This window comes from Thalia democratica, chromosome 3 (assembly GCF_965202585.1).
Source record: "Thalia democratica chromosome 3, ktThaDemo2.hap1.1, whole genome shotgun sequence".
NCBI classification, from domain to species: domain Eukaryota; kingdom Metazoa; phylum Chordata; class Thaliacea; order Salpida; family Salpidae; genus Thalia; species Thalia democratica.
The window spans coordinates 52,223,354-52,235,825 of record NC_139167.1 but is presented as its reverse complement, the minus strand read 5'-3'; the positions used below and the strand labels follow the sequence as shown (position 1 = coordinate 52,235,825).

Genomic DNA, 12,472 nt, shown 5'->3' with positions numbered 1-12,472 from the left:
GTTGCTGTAGCGCGCTTTTGTATCGTCAACTGTAGGATTTAGGATCCTTTTAGCTGCCTAGTACATCTGAGAGCAAAGTGAAAGTTATAAGCTTCACAATACTGTCTCTTTGCTGATGATGATGTGCACACAGCTCACTGTGCCGAAAATATTAAGAGATACTGATTCGGTTTCAATCAGCATGATCATATTTCGTTTTTAGAACTTAAACTAAAGTTTTAAGCCAAAAAACAAATATTCTACCATCAATCAAAATCAATGATATCTAAAATGTAAAAAACTCCTAATACTTTTGATAAAATGTTAAGTCAAACACATCAGTGGACAAATATACCAATTGTCGCGTTGGTATGGCGTCAGGTATTGCTTGTTCGACTGCAAGAATTTAGGATAACCAAATGATACTTATTCTCACAAAGGCTAACGTTTATTGTAACTGCAGTACTCTGCTATACGGTAGCGAAACCTGGACGTTTTCGAGCTCGCAAGAATTTAAAACTAAGAATATCTTAGTCGTATACTTAGAATTAAATGAAAAAAATGATCACCAACGAGGTAGTGACGAGACGTACTGATCAAACTACTATGTGTTTTAAACTAAGCTAGCGCAGGCTTCGCTGTCTTTGTAATGTTTAAGGATGGGCAACAAGCTAATCCTGAGGTCTCAGTTGTAAAGCGACTTAGTCGTCTGAAAGCGCCTATTAAAGAGCTTGAATTTCAACACTAATGAGTGTGAGAGCTAAGTAATGATAAATGGTGATCTAATATATACAAAAGGCTGAAAGAAGTAAAAAGCAGCAATTCTAAAAACCATGTAGACGAAGAAGTCAAAAACAAAATTAATATTTTTTTTTGGTGCATCGGTATATTTGGTTTTCAGCCTTATTTATTCTGTACATATTTAATTTTATGAGTACAACACGGGTATTTGAATTCAGCTGATAGCGGGACTACTATATTCTCCACTTTTTGTTTAATCGGCGTAATTGAAATGAATTTTAGTAGTTATTTGATTTACAATATGAAAGTTTAGCCTGTGCTTATCAAAATAAAATTACTAAGACATGCCCCTGATTAGTACATGATGTCTGAACATCTTTAAATTCTTAGTTTCAAAGAACTATTTTTGCAAGTATAATTTTTAATGATATATAAAAATTTCTATAAGTATAATTGACTTCCTACAAACTTAAGATAATTTAGTTTTTAACTTTCTAACTTATATTGCAATCACTGTTATTATCAGTTCTAAAACATTTTAGCTATAAGTTTTTGTGGTAGATTAGTAGACTGTTGTAAAAATAAAGTATTTAATTTGAGTAAAAATTTCAAACATATCTTTATTCTCGCTTTCCAACTCAAAGTTTTGCTACAGTTATGAAACGTTTTTCTCTATTTCAATAGCTTTTTAAAAAATCAAGCTTCTAAAGATTAACTTTTAAAAATAAGTATTTAAAGTTACCTTATAAATTTAGTAGCGATTTGCAGTTTTACATTAAAAAGCTTTTAAATATTATTGTATGTATATTATTATATATAACTGGCTAGTTAACGTAGAAATTGCTTTAGCTGAACGTTTTTTAATCGTAGCTTTTATAAACATTTACTCATATAGAAAACTACTACTTTTCCTTGTTCTAATTTTTTATTTGTTTAGAGATGTAAAACAATAAACATGTATTAAAAGAGTTTTATTTAAATTATACTTTTGCTATTTTATTTTGCAACAAAATTGTTGTTTTTTTCTCTCAGTCTTGTTTAGTGTTCAGGGTTTGATGTCTGGGTTCAACGTTGCACAATAAAAACAAACAAAAAGAACATATTAAGTACAAAATACGATTAACTACTATTATCAAAAAAAATATAATTTTTATCCTAGCTTGTTTTTAATAAAGAAATAAGTGTATAAGACATTAAAAGGTATCCGTGGTGTACGACTCGATAATCGAAAGATTCTTCGTGCACCAGGTCCTAGAATCAAATATTTTGAGCGTCTTTTATTCGTTCAATTAAATATAGTAGTAGTTATAACTATAGTAAAAAAAATAATAAACAGCTCTTTGTTTAGTAAAAATATATCACAAAGTTTTATTTACTACCATTATATGTATATGTTTCTTATCTATAGCTTTGTCATGATAAGTTTTAAGTATTTGTACTTTGTTTTTAATAAAATAAAAAAAATTCTTAACTTGTAGTCTAATTAGAAATGTAAAATAAAACTTCAAATTTCAGAGTATTCGCAAGTGGAACAAGCTAAGAAAAACTTGACAAATGAAAATTTTAGTTAAACTAATTGTGATAAAAAACAAAAAGTTAACAGCTTATGATGTAATGAATGATAAAAACTTAAATTAATAAATAGTTTTAAATATAAATAAACACAGTGTTGTTTGTTACGTGGCAGTTTTCACAGTTGGAAATCAGCAATTCTGCAAAATATGCACAAATCGAACTCTTCGGCACCACCTCGTGTTTGAAGATACGTCTTGTCGCAATTCTTACACTGGAACAAAATTACAGTTCAAATAATAAATAAAACAGCATAAACAGAAAAATCAACAAAACAAACTTAATAATTCTGTAATACTTTTATTGCATAACACCCTGAGGAGTTTTTAAATATAATTTTTTACATCATATAAAATTCTAATTGAACTTGCATGCAAATGTTAAACGGAAACATATCAAAATAGACAACGTAGTGATAAAAGTTTACATTTTTTTACAACTAAAGTTATGTTTGGTATAAAATTAAACCCTATTTTAAATTTACAGCAATATTTAAATTAAATTTAAAACTTCAAAACTTAATTTAAAATGTAACCTTAACTAGTCCGTGATTGTTTTTTCTTATGTACATTTGAACGACTGGAATTTTGTCGTAATCTTCAACGTTCCACAAGCGAACCGTTCCGTCCTAAAGCATTTTTTATAACAAATAGTAAACCTACTTTATTATTTAGTTAGTCTTTAAAACTCAAAATGAACAATTTATCTTTTTTAAAGTTAAGATATTTTTTTGATAAAATTGTAAAAGTTTTATAGTGTTGTTTATTTCTTTATTAATTAACCAACAAAAACAAGAAAAAAAGTAAAAACTGACATTAGAAGCGGATAGAATAGAATTGCCGTCAGAAGAAATTTCAATACTGTTCACCCAACCTCTATGCCCCTGTATAAAAAAGTAAATTTTTTCTACTAGCACTAAAAATTTTCGACGCAAAATAAAATACCTGAAAGAAAAGATATTTCTAAAAATGTTATGTAGAAACATGTTAAGCAAAAAATTCAAATTGTTTCAAAAAAAAACTATTAAAAACTGTAAACAGTAAAACAAATTTCATATTTATACTGCAATTGATTAAAAAAACAGAGTAACTAAACCTGCCGTTGAAACAAAGTATTGTTAAGTTTAACTTTAAATAAATTTTCAAACTTTTAGATTGAGCAGTTTGGCACACGAAGTCACATCCCAAACGCAAATGGCCTCATCATAACCACCCGATACCAATGTTCTGTCTGTACAACAAGTTATTAATGTATACATTTATTTAATATTGTTTAGTTTCCATTACTATTCATTGTTAAGTATACTAGATAATCTAGAGTTTGTGATACAGAGAAAAAAGGTCTCATGTGTTTTTAAGGCTAGTTTTGAAAGTTACACTTGAAGTGGTCTTCAAATTGTGCACCAGTGCACACTAGTGTGCTCAAAAATGTTTTTTTGGGGTGGATGTATCTTGTTTTGAAAATTATCCTAAACATTGAAACTTAAAGTAGAAATTCTGGGGCTCGGGATGAAGAAAAAAAAAAAGCCTCAGGTGTGTTTAGGGCTAGCTTTAAAACTTACACTAGTTACTACGAGAAAATTTTTGAAAGTCAACTAGATATTACGAGAAAATAAAAAAAAAAAAACTAGATATTTTGGAGTTCGTGATGTTTATGGATACAGTTTTTATTTTTTAATTTAGGGTGCACAGATTTTGATTAGCTAAAAGACTACTGGATCAAATTACAGCTTTACTAAAATTAATAAAATACTTATTATAACGAATCTTAAACTTTGCAGACGTTACTAACAACTAACCATCTTTAGTGAACTTGCAGCAACTAACGCATCCTAGATGACCACCTTCATACAAAACTTTCGATCCTCGCGATCTGTTGATAGTTTACACAGGATTAGTTTAAATGAAGTACATGGAGTAATTGTAAACTAGTAAAAATATTTATAAACTTATTTGTTTTCTTGATAAATTTTTTAAAGAAAAAATATTACTTTCTGAAGGATAAGAAATGTTGTTCGAAAAAGAGCAGTTTTAAAGAAAACTATTTACAAATTTGTTTATTTTATTTATAAACTATTGATCTGCTATTTTCAATAGTGATTATCTTGAACTTTAAGAAGTGAAAAATGTTTCAAACAAAACTACAATAGCTTATTAAACGGAAATAAACCTGAAGTGACCAGTAGAAATATCCCACAAACGAACAGTTTTGTCCCAAGAAGTTGTAGCTAGCAAAGACTGATTTTTCGAAAATTCACAGTGAGAAACTACATTTGTGTGATCTCTAATTAAAAATTTATACTAAAAATAACTTTTTGCTTTTAATTGGAACTAATAGTACTATTTACTGAAAGGTAGAAAGATAATCAAAGCTATTAAATTAAAAATAAAAAGAGATCAGGTTGGTAATATATTAAACGACAAAAAATAACTTACTTTGCTTAATAATATAAAAAGTTAAATCCTCTGCTTGTAGCACAGTTTCTTTTGGTTATGGTTACGATATGATGAAGTTAGTTAATTATACATACTTACCTAGATTTGAAAAAACTAAGCAAAACAATAATTGTAAATTAAGGTTGATTTAGGTTTTATAAACCATTTTTTAAATCATAAAACAAGAAATGTACTGAAATGAAGTAGGTAAGATATCTTTTATTAGAAAATCTGCTTAAAGTCAAACTAAAACCAAGTCATTTAATATTAGTATTAAGTACTGTTACACAATTTTTTTTTGAATAAAATATGTAAGAAATATTTAAAGTTAAAGCTAGCTATCAAATCATTTGCTTGTTATAAAACTGAGAGGTTTTCAGCTAAAAAAAACCTTTATTGTTATAACATTTTATAATATTATTCTAAGACAAATTATTTTGTGAGTTAAATTACAAGTTTTGATTACGTATACAATAATGTTAGACAGCATTGAAATAAATCTTTATATCTAAAAACTAAATAAAAAAATTTAAATCTGAGGAGTTAAGAATTATTTGGTTAAGAGAAAAATTGTGTACCAATAATTTACCATATAAAAAGTGATAGACTTTTTCTATCTGATAATAAACAGAGTTGAATTATTGAAAAAAAAATGAGGAATTAAGTTTGCATATCTCTATTTTTTAATTTATGAAAAAATATGTTTTTAACTTGTTTATGAAATGAACTTAAACTACAAAACGCAATTTAAACAGCATTTAGATGTAAACAAAACATAATGCATAAACTAAAATTTTTTGAAGAATTAAATTGTTTTGAGCTGTTTCTATAAGCAAAACTTATATAAAAGAATTAAACCAACTCAAGAGTGACGGTAGTTTGATTTGAAACAATATCAAATATTTTTGTTTTACAGTCGATTCCACAACTAGCTACTCTTTTTCCATCTTTGGAATATCTACAGCATAAAGGGGTGCTTTCATGTTGGCCTGCATGATAAATATTTCAACAATTTTAATAAAAAAATGAACTTTTTGTAACTATATAATGAATTTTACACATGTGCGCAAGTTTTTAACTTTCAACAGCACTTTAAAGTTTTCAGCTTAGAGTAAATAATTTAAAACAATTTAACTTGTGGTGGTCACTTGTTGTAAAAATTTAAAATGATAAACTATAAACTAGAGTATTAATATTTGAATTAACCTTATAAAGATTTATAAAGCAAATATTTATGAGTTTAAAAGACTCTATTCTAATGCACATTGCTTTCATTTCATACCTTGACAACATTGATCAGGTTTCCGTCCCAGAAGTCGTAGAAGTTTAAAAGAAAAAAAGAGTCAAAAGTTGCTTAGACAACGAAAATTTAAAACAGTTAATATTTACACAATTAGAAAACCCCATTTTATTTTATTTTAATTCATAATAGTCACCTGTCTAAAATTTAACCTATAAGAGATACAAGAAGCTAGTTCTTATTAACTTAAAACTCTATTCTAATGAATATTGATTTTAAATTCACACCTTTGACAACATTGATTGGGTTCCCGTCCCTGAAGTCGTAGAAGTTGAGGGAGTGGTCGAAATCAGAGCAGGAAACCACAGTTTTACCATCAGGACTGATGTCGGAGGAAGTGACCAGCCCCTGGTGCTTGGACTTCCAGATCACGTGACCCGTTTCAACGTCGCTCACGCACACGTGTGTGTCGTAAGATGAGGACAAAATTCTGTGGAACATTTACAACGTATACTAATTTTTGTGGTTTAAAATTTATAAAGCTTATTATTATTTTTATAAACTAGGTTTAACTTTACTTTTTTATTAGTTAATATTTATTGGTTTAAAAGTAATAAATCTAAACTAATAAAAATACGAGCACAAATTTCTGAGAAATTTTAATTATAGGTCAACATCTCTTGCTTTTAAAGTAACAATAGTATTGACAATGCATATCAAATTTGGTTTAAAATTTCACCTAACAATTTAACAGTAAAAAAGATATAAAATTGCTTACTTCAATTGCACTTAAGAGAACCTGCGAGATAATTCCAAACTTTTAAGAAAAATAAACATAATTAAGGCCATAGTAAAGGGGGTAAGCCATGTTTTTTACAAGTTGATCTTATTTTATAGAGTTTTTTCTAAGCTTCATAATGATTTTATCGTTTTAAAAAATTCGAATTATTTTTTGAGATATGACCAATCAAAGTCGGGCCGCATAATAGGTAACCTATGGGAAGGGAAAACAAAAACAGCAAAAAAGACTATTTTATTTAAAATCTATCTCCTCCTAGATTTTTCAAGCAATCTTCATCAAACTTTCACAGTCTAATATTTATACTCTTATAAAAAACGTTACTTTGAACTTTAAAAAAATTTAAGTAAAAATATAACTTTTTTGAAAAAAAGTATATCAATTTTGAAAAAAAAATCCTTTCTTTTTATTTTTGTCCATAAAATTTTTATCATTATAAGTTATTGAAATTCATAAGAAACGTTTTTTTCTTTTGATATAAGGAACATTTCCTGAAAGTATGAAGAAAATTATTTGAAAAATGAAGGAGGTAATAGATTTTTAGTGATTTTTAATATTTCCGAGAAAATTAACCCCGAAAAATTGCGGTACATATGTTTGTATCAGAAACTTCTTACAAAAATAAAATATCTCAAAAGTTAAATTTGAATTCTATAACAACTGGCTTGTAGTTTGTACTTAAACTTTTATATAAACGCCAAAGTTAATTTTTGTAAAAAAAGTGTTGTAAGCTAGCATCTTAAAATTCACCCCTCTTTTGCACGTTTACTACTATTTGGCACTTTGGAGTCTTTAGTCTAGATCAGGGGTCAGCAAACTGCGACCCGCTAGCAAAATTTAAAATTCTGTTTAAACTAAACTATCATAAATTTGTTTTCAAAAAAATACTTTAGAACTTTAATGCTATCTTAAAAAGATAATCTATCGCCAATTTTTTTCTTCATTAAAACAGTTCTGTTTTTGACTTGCCAACCCCTGGTTTATATAAACAAGTTGTAAACCTTATGTAGAGTTTCTTAAATTAAAAAAAAGTGGGAACGGGTCAAATATGCACAAAGAATAAAATTTGCACAAAGGGACAGTTTTGCACAAAGTGAAATTTTTGGTTAAAGACACTTTTTCACTAGAGTTAAAAAAAAAAGTTAGATTAAAAAAAAACAATTAATTAAAAGATAAAAAAAAAAACTTACCAATGAGGGTAAGGGGTAACGGTGAATGTAAAAATAAAAAGTAATAACAAAATTCTTTAAAAGAATAAAAAAATAGTAATAAATAAACTAATAAGCAACAAAAAAAAGTTACCAACCGAGAGTAAGGGTTAGCAGTAATAGTAAACTAAAAATAAAATAGAACTTACAAAAATTTTTGATAAAAAAACTAAAAAAACAATAAAAGTAAAAAAAATACAAAAAATAAATTACAAAAATAGAAAAAAAAAATTCACTAAAAACCTATCTTATCCTTTTTTTTTGTGCTAGAGACCTCAAATTTTCAAAAAACATTCCTTTTATAGTTTAAAAGTCTTTAAATGTTGAAATATTGTATTTAAAAACACAAATACCTTAGTGAAAAAAATGTTAAAAAAAAGTGTTTTTTTTCTAAACTTTTCATTTTTCAAGGTTTTAAAATTTCCGCATCTAAAGTATTTAACTGTTAGTTATTGACTTACAGTAAAATTTGAAGAAGATTGGTTTAAAAATGAAGAAAAAAAAAGATTTTAGTGAAATATTTTTTTTTGCATTTTTTATTAGAAACCTTTTGAGCTCACTAATTTTGATTGCTTATATCTCTAAAATCACTTTGAATTTTGTTATCTATTTAAAACTTCTTGTAGCCTAGATGAAACTTACAAAACAAAATCAATTTGTAAAAACAAGGTTGACCTCCCCTATTCCCTTTAAATTAATATAGATTTATTGCTTTGAGAACCTATAAAACAGTTGTAAGTAATTTTCAACCAGAGACAGTTTTTATTTTAATAAAATAAATAAAACTTGTTTAAAAGTAAAGAAGTTAAAATCAACAAACCGTGAATTTTCATAGAAAATTTTACTTTGTGTCACATAATGATTGTGGTTTTTAAAAGTTTGCAAAACTTGCCCAGAATCAACATCCTATAATTTAAAAAGTGTATGTAATCTTTAAATTTTAAATACATAAGTAATGTGTCTTTAATTGAAAAATACCTAAGTAATGTGCATTTAAATGATAATTAAATACTTATTTAGTTTTATTAAAAAACAATAATAATATGAACTACTCCTGGCTAACCCATATACAAGTTTCTCCATTTTTTGATCCAGTTATAAATCTTGTATTGTCAAAACAAAAATTACAACTTAAAAATTCAGACTTGTCTCTTTTTCTGAAAACTTTTATTGAAATCTAAAATTCGATGTTAGTTATTAGTTATTTAGAAAATTCAAAAGATGTTGTATTGTTACAAAGAAAATTTATTCTTAAAAAACAGTATAAAGTTTTCACCGAAATGGACTATAGTAATAAAGTAAAGTTTATTATAACACGTTCTGTTAAATGTAAACATCTATTGGTTAGCAAATATAAGTAAACCATTTAAGCAAGTTTAAAAACTTCTACCAAAATAAACTGTGGTAATAAAGTTAAAACTTGTTATAACAAATTTTGTCGAATTTAAATATATTATAGTCTAACATTTAGTTAAAACAAAATATAGTTAATTTATTTTAACTTTTAATCTATTGTCAATAATGTTCTAGACATCTATTTTAAGTAATATAACAAAACTTGGTTGTTTTTTTTTTCCTTGACAACAACTCAAGCAAAAATATAAACTATTTAAGCAAGTTTAAACACCTTTGCGGCCTCTTCATTTTCAAAGTATCCTGTTGCGCTGTTTTCTTCTTTTGCATTTTCAGTATTGTTTACTTCCATTACTGATTTAGACATTTCGAGTCTTCTATTAATTTGCTTTTAAATCTAATCACTTTAAATGGTGCTAAATTACTAAAAACAACAAGTTTTAATAAGTTATAATATGAAAAAAATATAATGCTAATGTTGTTTGATTTTAAATGTCATTTTAACTAACATTTTCTTTGCTCAATATGCATAAAAAACTTGGAGCAATATGAAGTCAAATGTTAAGAGTATATGATATAATGTTTAGAAACAAAGTGTTTTGAAAAATAGCTAATAAGATAAATTTGTGGAAAAACTTAATGTTAGTTACATTTTCAAACATACTTTTATCAAACCAAAAAAACTTTATTGTTTATCAATTATCAAGTAAATGTTTGATTTTTCTTTTGCAATTTAAAAATAAAAACATTTGATTAACAAGTACATTACTATTAAATAATTATAACTACCTATTACTTAACCCTAATTCAAACTATTCAGTTAATATTATCTAGTACACAACTAAACTAGCAAAGTAAAATATAAAGTATGATAACACTTATTATCCAAACATAAAACTTTAATATAAATATTTTTTAATCAGTTTTGTGTTTATTAAAAAATAAAATATTTAAAAAAAATTGACAATACTTATAAATTAAAGTAAAATAACGTAATACAACTAAAACTTTATTACTATGTTTAAAATAGAAAAGTAAAACATACAGGGTGGCCACTAAGATAAAAAATCAACCTTTAAGTTTAAAACTAAATTATCTTTACATGTGGCAATTATCACAAAAACACGTTGTGAGTAGTAATTTAATATGATTTTAAGAAAGTTTTATGGAAGCCTTAAAAATAAAAGTTAACAACAATGATAAAAATTACTGATAATGTAAAAAAAAGCTTTGGTGAAACATTTTTGAAACAGTCTTAAACTACCAACAATATGTTTTTATGTTAATTATTACATTAAAAACATTTTCCAGCTTTAAACTCTACAGTTACATTTTTTGGTCCCATACACTTTACAGTGAGGTTGTTTTCAGAAAATCAAAAAAGATAGTATGAAATTCAAAAATCAGCTTAAGTTTTGCACAAGTTTTTTTGTGATACTTGTCACATGACAAAAAAAGAGCTAAAAACTCAAAGGTCACATTTATTATAAGCACTCTGGTGGTCACTTGTGTTTTGGAAATTTCTTATACATTTTTTGAATTCCTTTATGGTTGACTGATTGTATTATGACTTACTGTATTGATTCTTAAAATCTATTATACTCCACCACAACCTTTTTTTTTAAATTTAATACCATAAGTTATAAATAAAAACATTTTTCAAAAAACTTTTGAGTTTTACCCTTAAGTTGAACTAAAAGCACCATTTAGTTAATAAAAATAACTTGAAAATGTGAACGTTTGGAGTTAACAAATATCTGATATTAATTCACAGGGTTGCCAGGTGATTTTTGTAAATTTCTTACTGGTTTTCTCAATTTTTTCCTGGATTAAATATTTTTTTTGTTTCTTAAAGTAAAAAACTGTCGTAAATAGTACAAAAACATTGGAAAGAAGAAACTGTAAAGCTACTTAAAATGTGTTTTTTAAAATAAAAAACTGTTTAATGATACAAAAAAAAGTTTCCAGATTTTTTTTTTCCTAAGTTGTCAAATTCAAGGTTTTTACAGGACTCTAGTTTTTTTTTGCAACCCTGAATTATGCAATATTTCCTGTAGTTCTAACTTGACAAAAGAAAAACTTGACAAAAAAAAATTATTTCATCTACCTTACCTTACTTCTTAAATACTTTGAGCAAAAAAACATTAAAACAAGAGATTTAGCTCCATCTAACTATGTTTAACACTTGGTTTAAATTTTAGTCACCAAAATATCAATATGCAATAGCTAACCCACTGTGCACCCACTGTTTGCATTTAAACTTTTTTTATTTAACTTGCTATCATTTATAGTTTAGCCTTTATACAGCTTCGAGTTTACTATGGTAAAATGTTACAACTTAGGGGATTAACAAAAAATCACCTTAAATTACATTGAAATTTTTTCGAGCATTAACTAAGCTCGAACACCATTTGATGTAAATTTTATAAAAACTCAAAAATTTATTTCCAAATATTTTCCTTATCTTTAAAGCTAACTAAGAATTTTTTAAATCTAGAGAACGTTACTTTGTCTTAAATTAAAAAAATAAGATCCATCGGATTCTCTTGCATATATTTTATAAGTTTTAAAAGTTTATCATTGTTACTTTTACCTCTGCATTTATTAACAATTACGAAATATCAACTGTTTTACAAATTAAATGGATGGAAACGGGTCAAAATTGCACGAAGACAAAATTGCACGAGGTGACTAAATTGCAAGAATACAAATTTGCACGAAGGGACAGTTTTGCACGAAGATACTTATGTACAAAGATAAATTTGCACGAAGGGACAAAATTGCACGAGAAGAAAATTACACAAAAACAATTTTGCACGGAGGGTCATTTTTGCACGCGTGAAAATTTTGCATGGAGGTTCATTTTTGCACTAGAGTAAAAAAAATAAAGAAAAAATAATAGAAGATATTATTAATAAAAAAAACAAGGAAAAAAAAATTTAGACCGAGGGTAAGGGTTAGGGGTAACAGTGATAGTAATAATATAATATAAAATAAATAATAAAACTAAAAAAATTACTATAAAAAAAAACTAAAAATTAAAAAAAAAAGCTACCGACTGAAAGTAAATGTTAGAAGTAACAGTGACAAAAATAAACAAATAATAACTAATGTAAAACTAAAACATAAATAAAAAAACTAATAA

At 26.1% G+C, this 12,472-nt stretch overlaps 1 protein-coding gene across 1 annotated transcript; it reads right to left on the bottom strand.

Moving 5' to 3' along the window:
• Positions 1 to 2,384: 2,384 nt before the first annotated feature.
• Positions 2,385 to 9,747, bottom strand: LOC145831900 (guanine nucleotide-binding protein subunit beta-5-like). The gene is made up of 11 exons (XM_082939254.1): positions 9,602 to 9,747; positions 9,038 to 9,151; positions 8,795 to 8,880; positions 6,255 to 6,457; positions 5,590 to 5,716; positions 4,462 to 4,575; positions 4,091 to 4,164; positions 3,440 to 3,522; positions 3,107 to 3,175; positions 2,828 to 2,920; positions 2,385 to 2,506 (listed from the first exon to the last, which is right to left on the bottom strand). The coding sequence occupies exons 1-11, from the start codon at positions 9,692 to 9,694 to the stop codon at positions 2,411 to 2,413; spliced, it is 1,152 nt and encodes a 383-aa protein (XP_082795380.1). The 5' UTR covers positions 9,695 to 9,747; the 3' UTR covers positions 2,385 to 2,410.
• Positions 9,748 to 12,472: the final 2,725 nt, after the last annotated feature.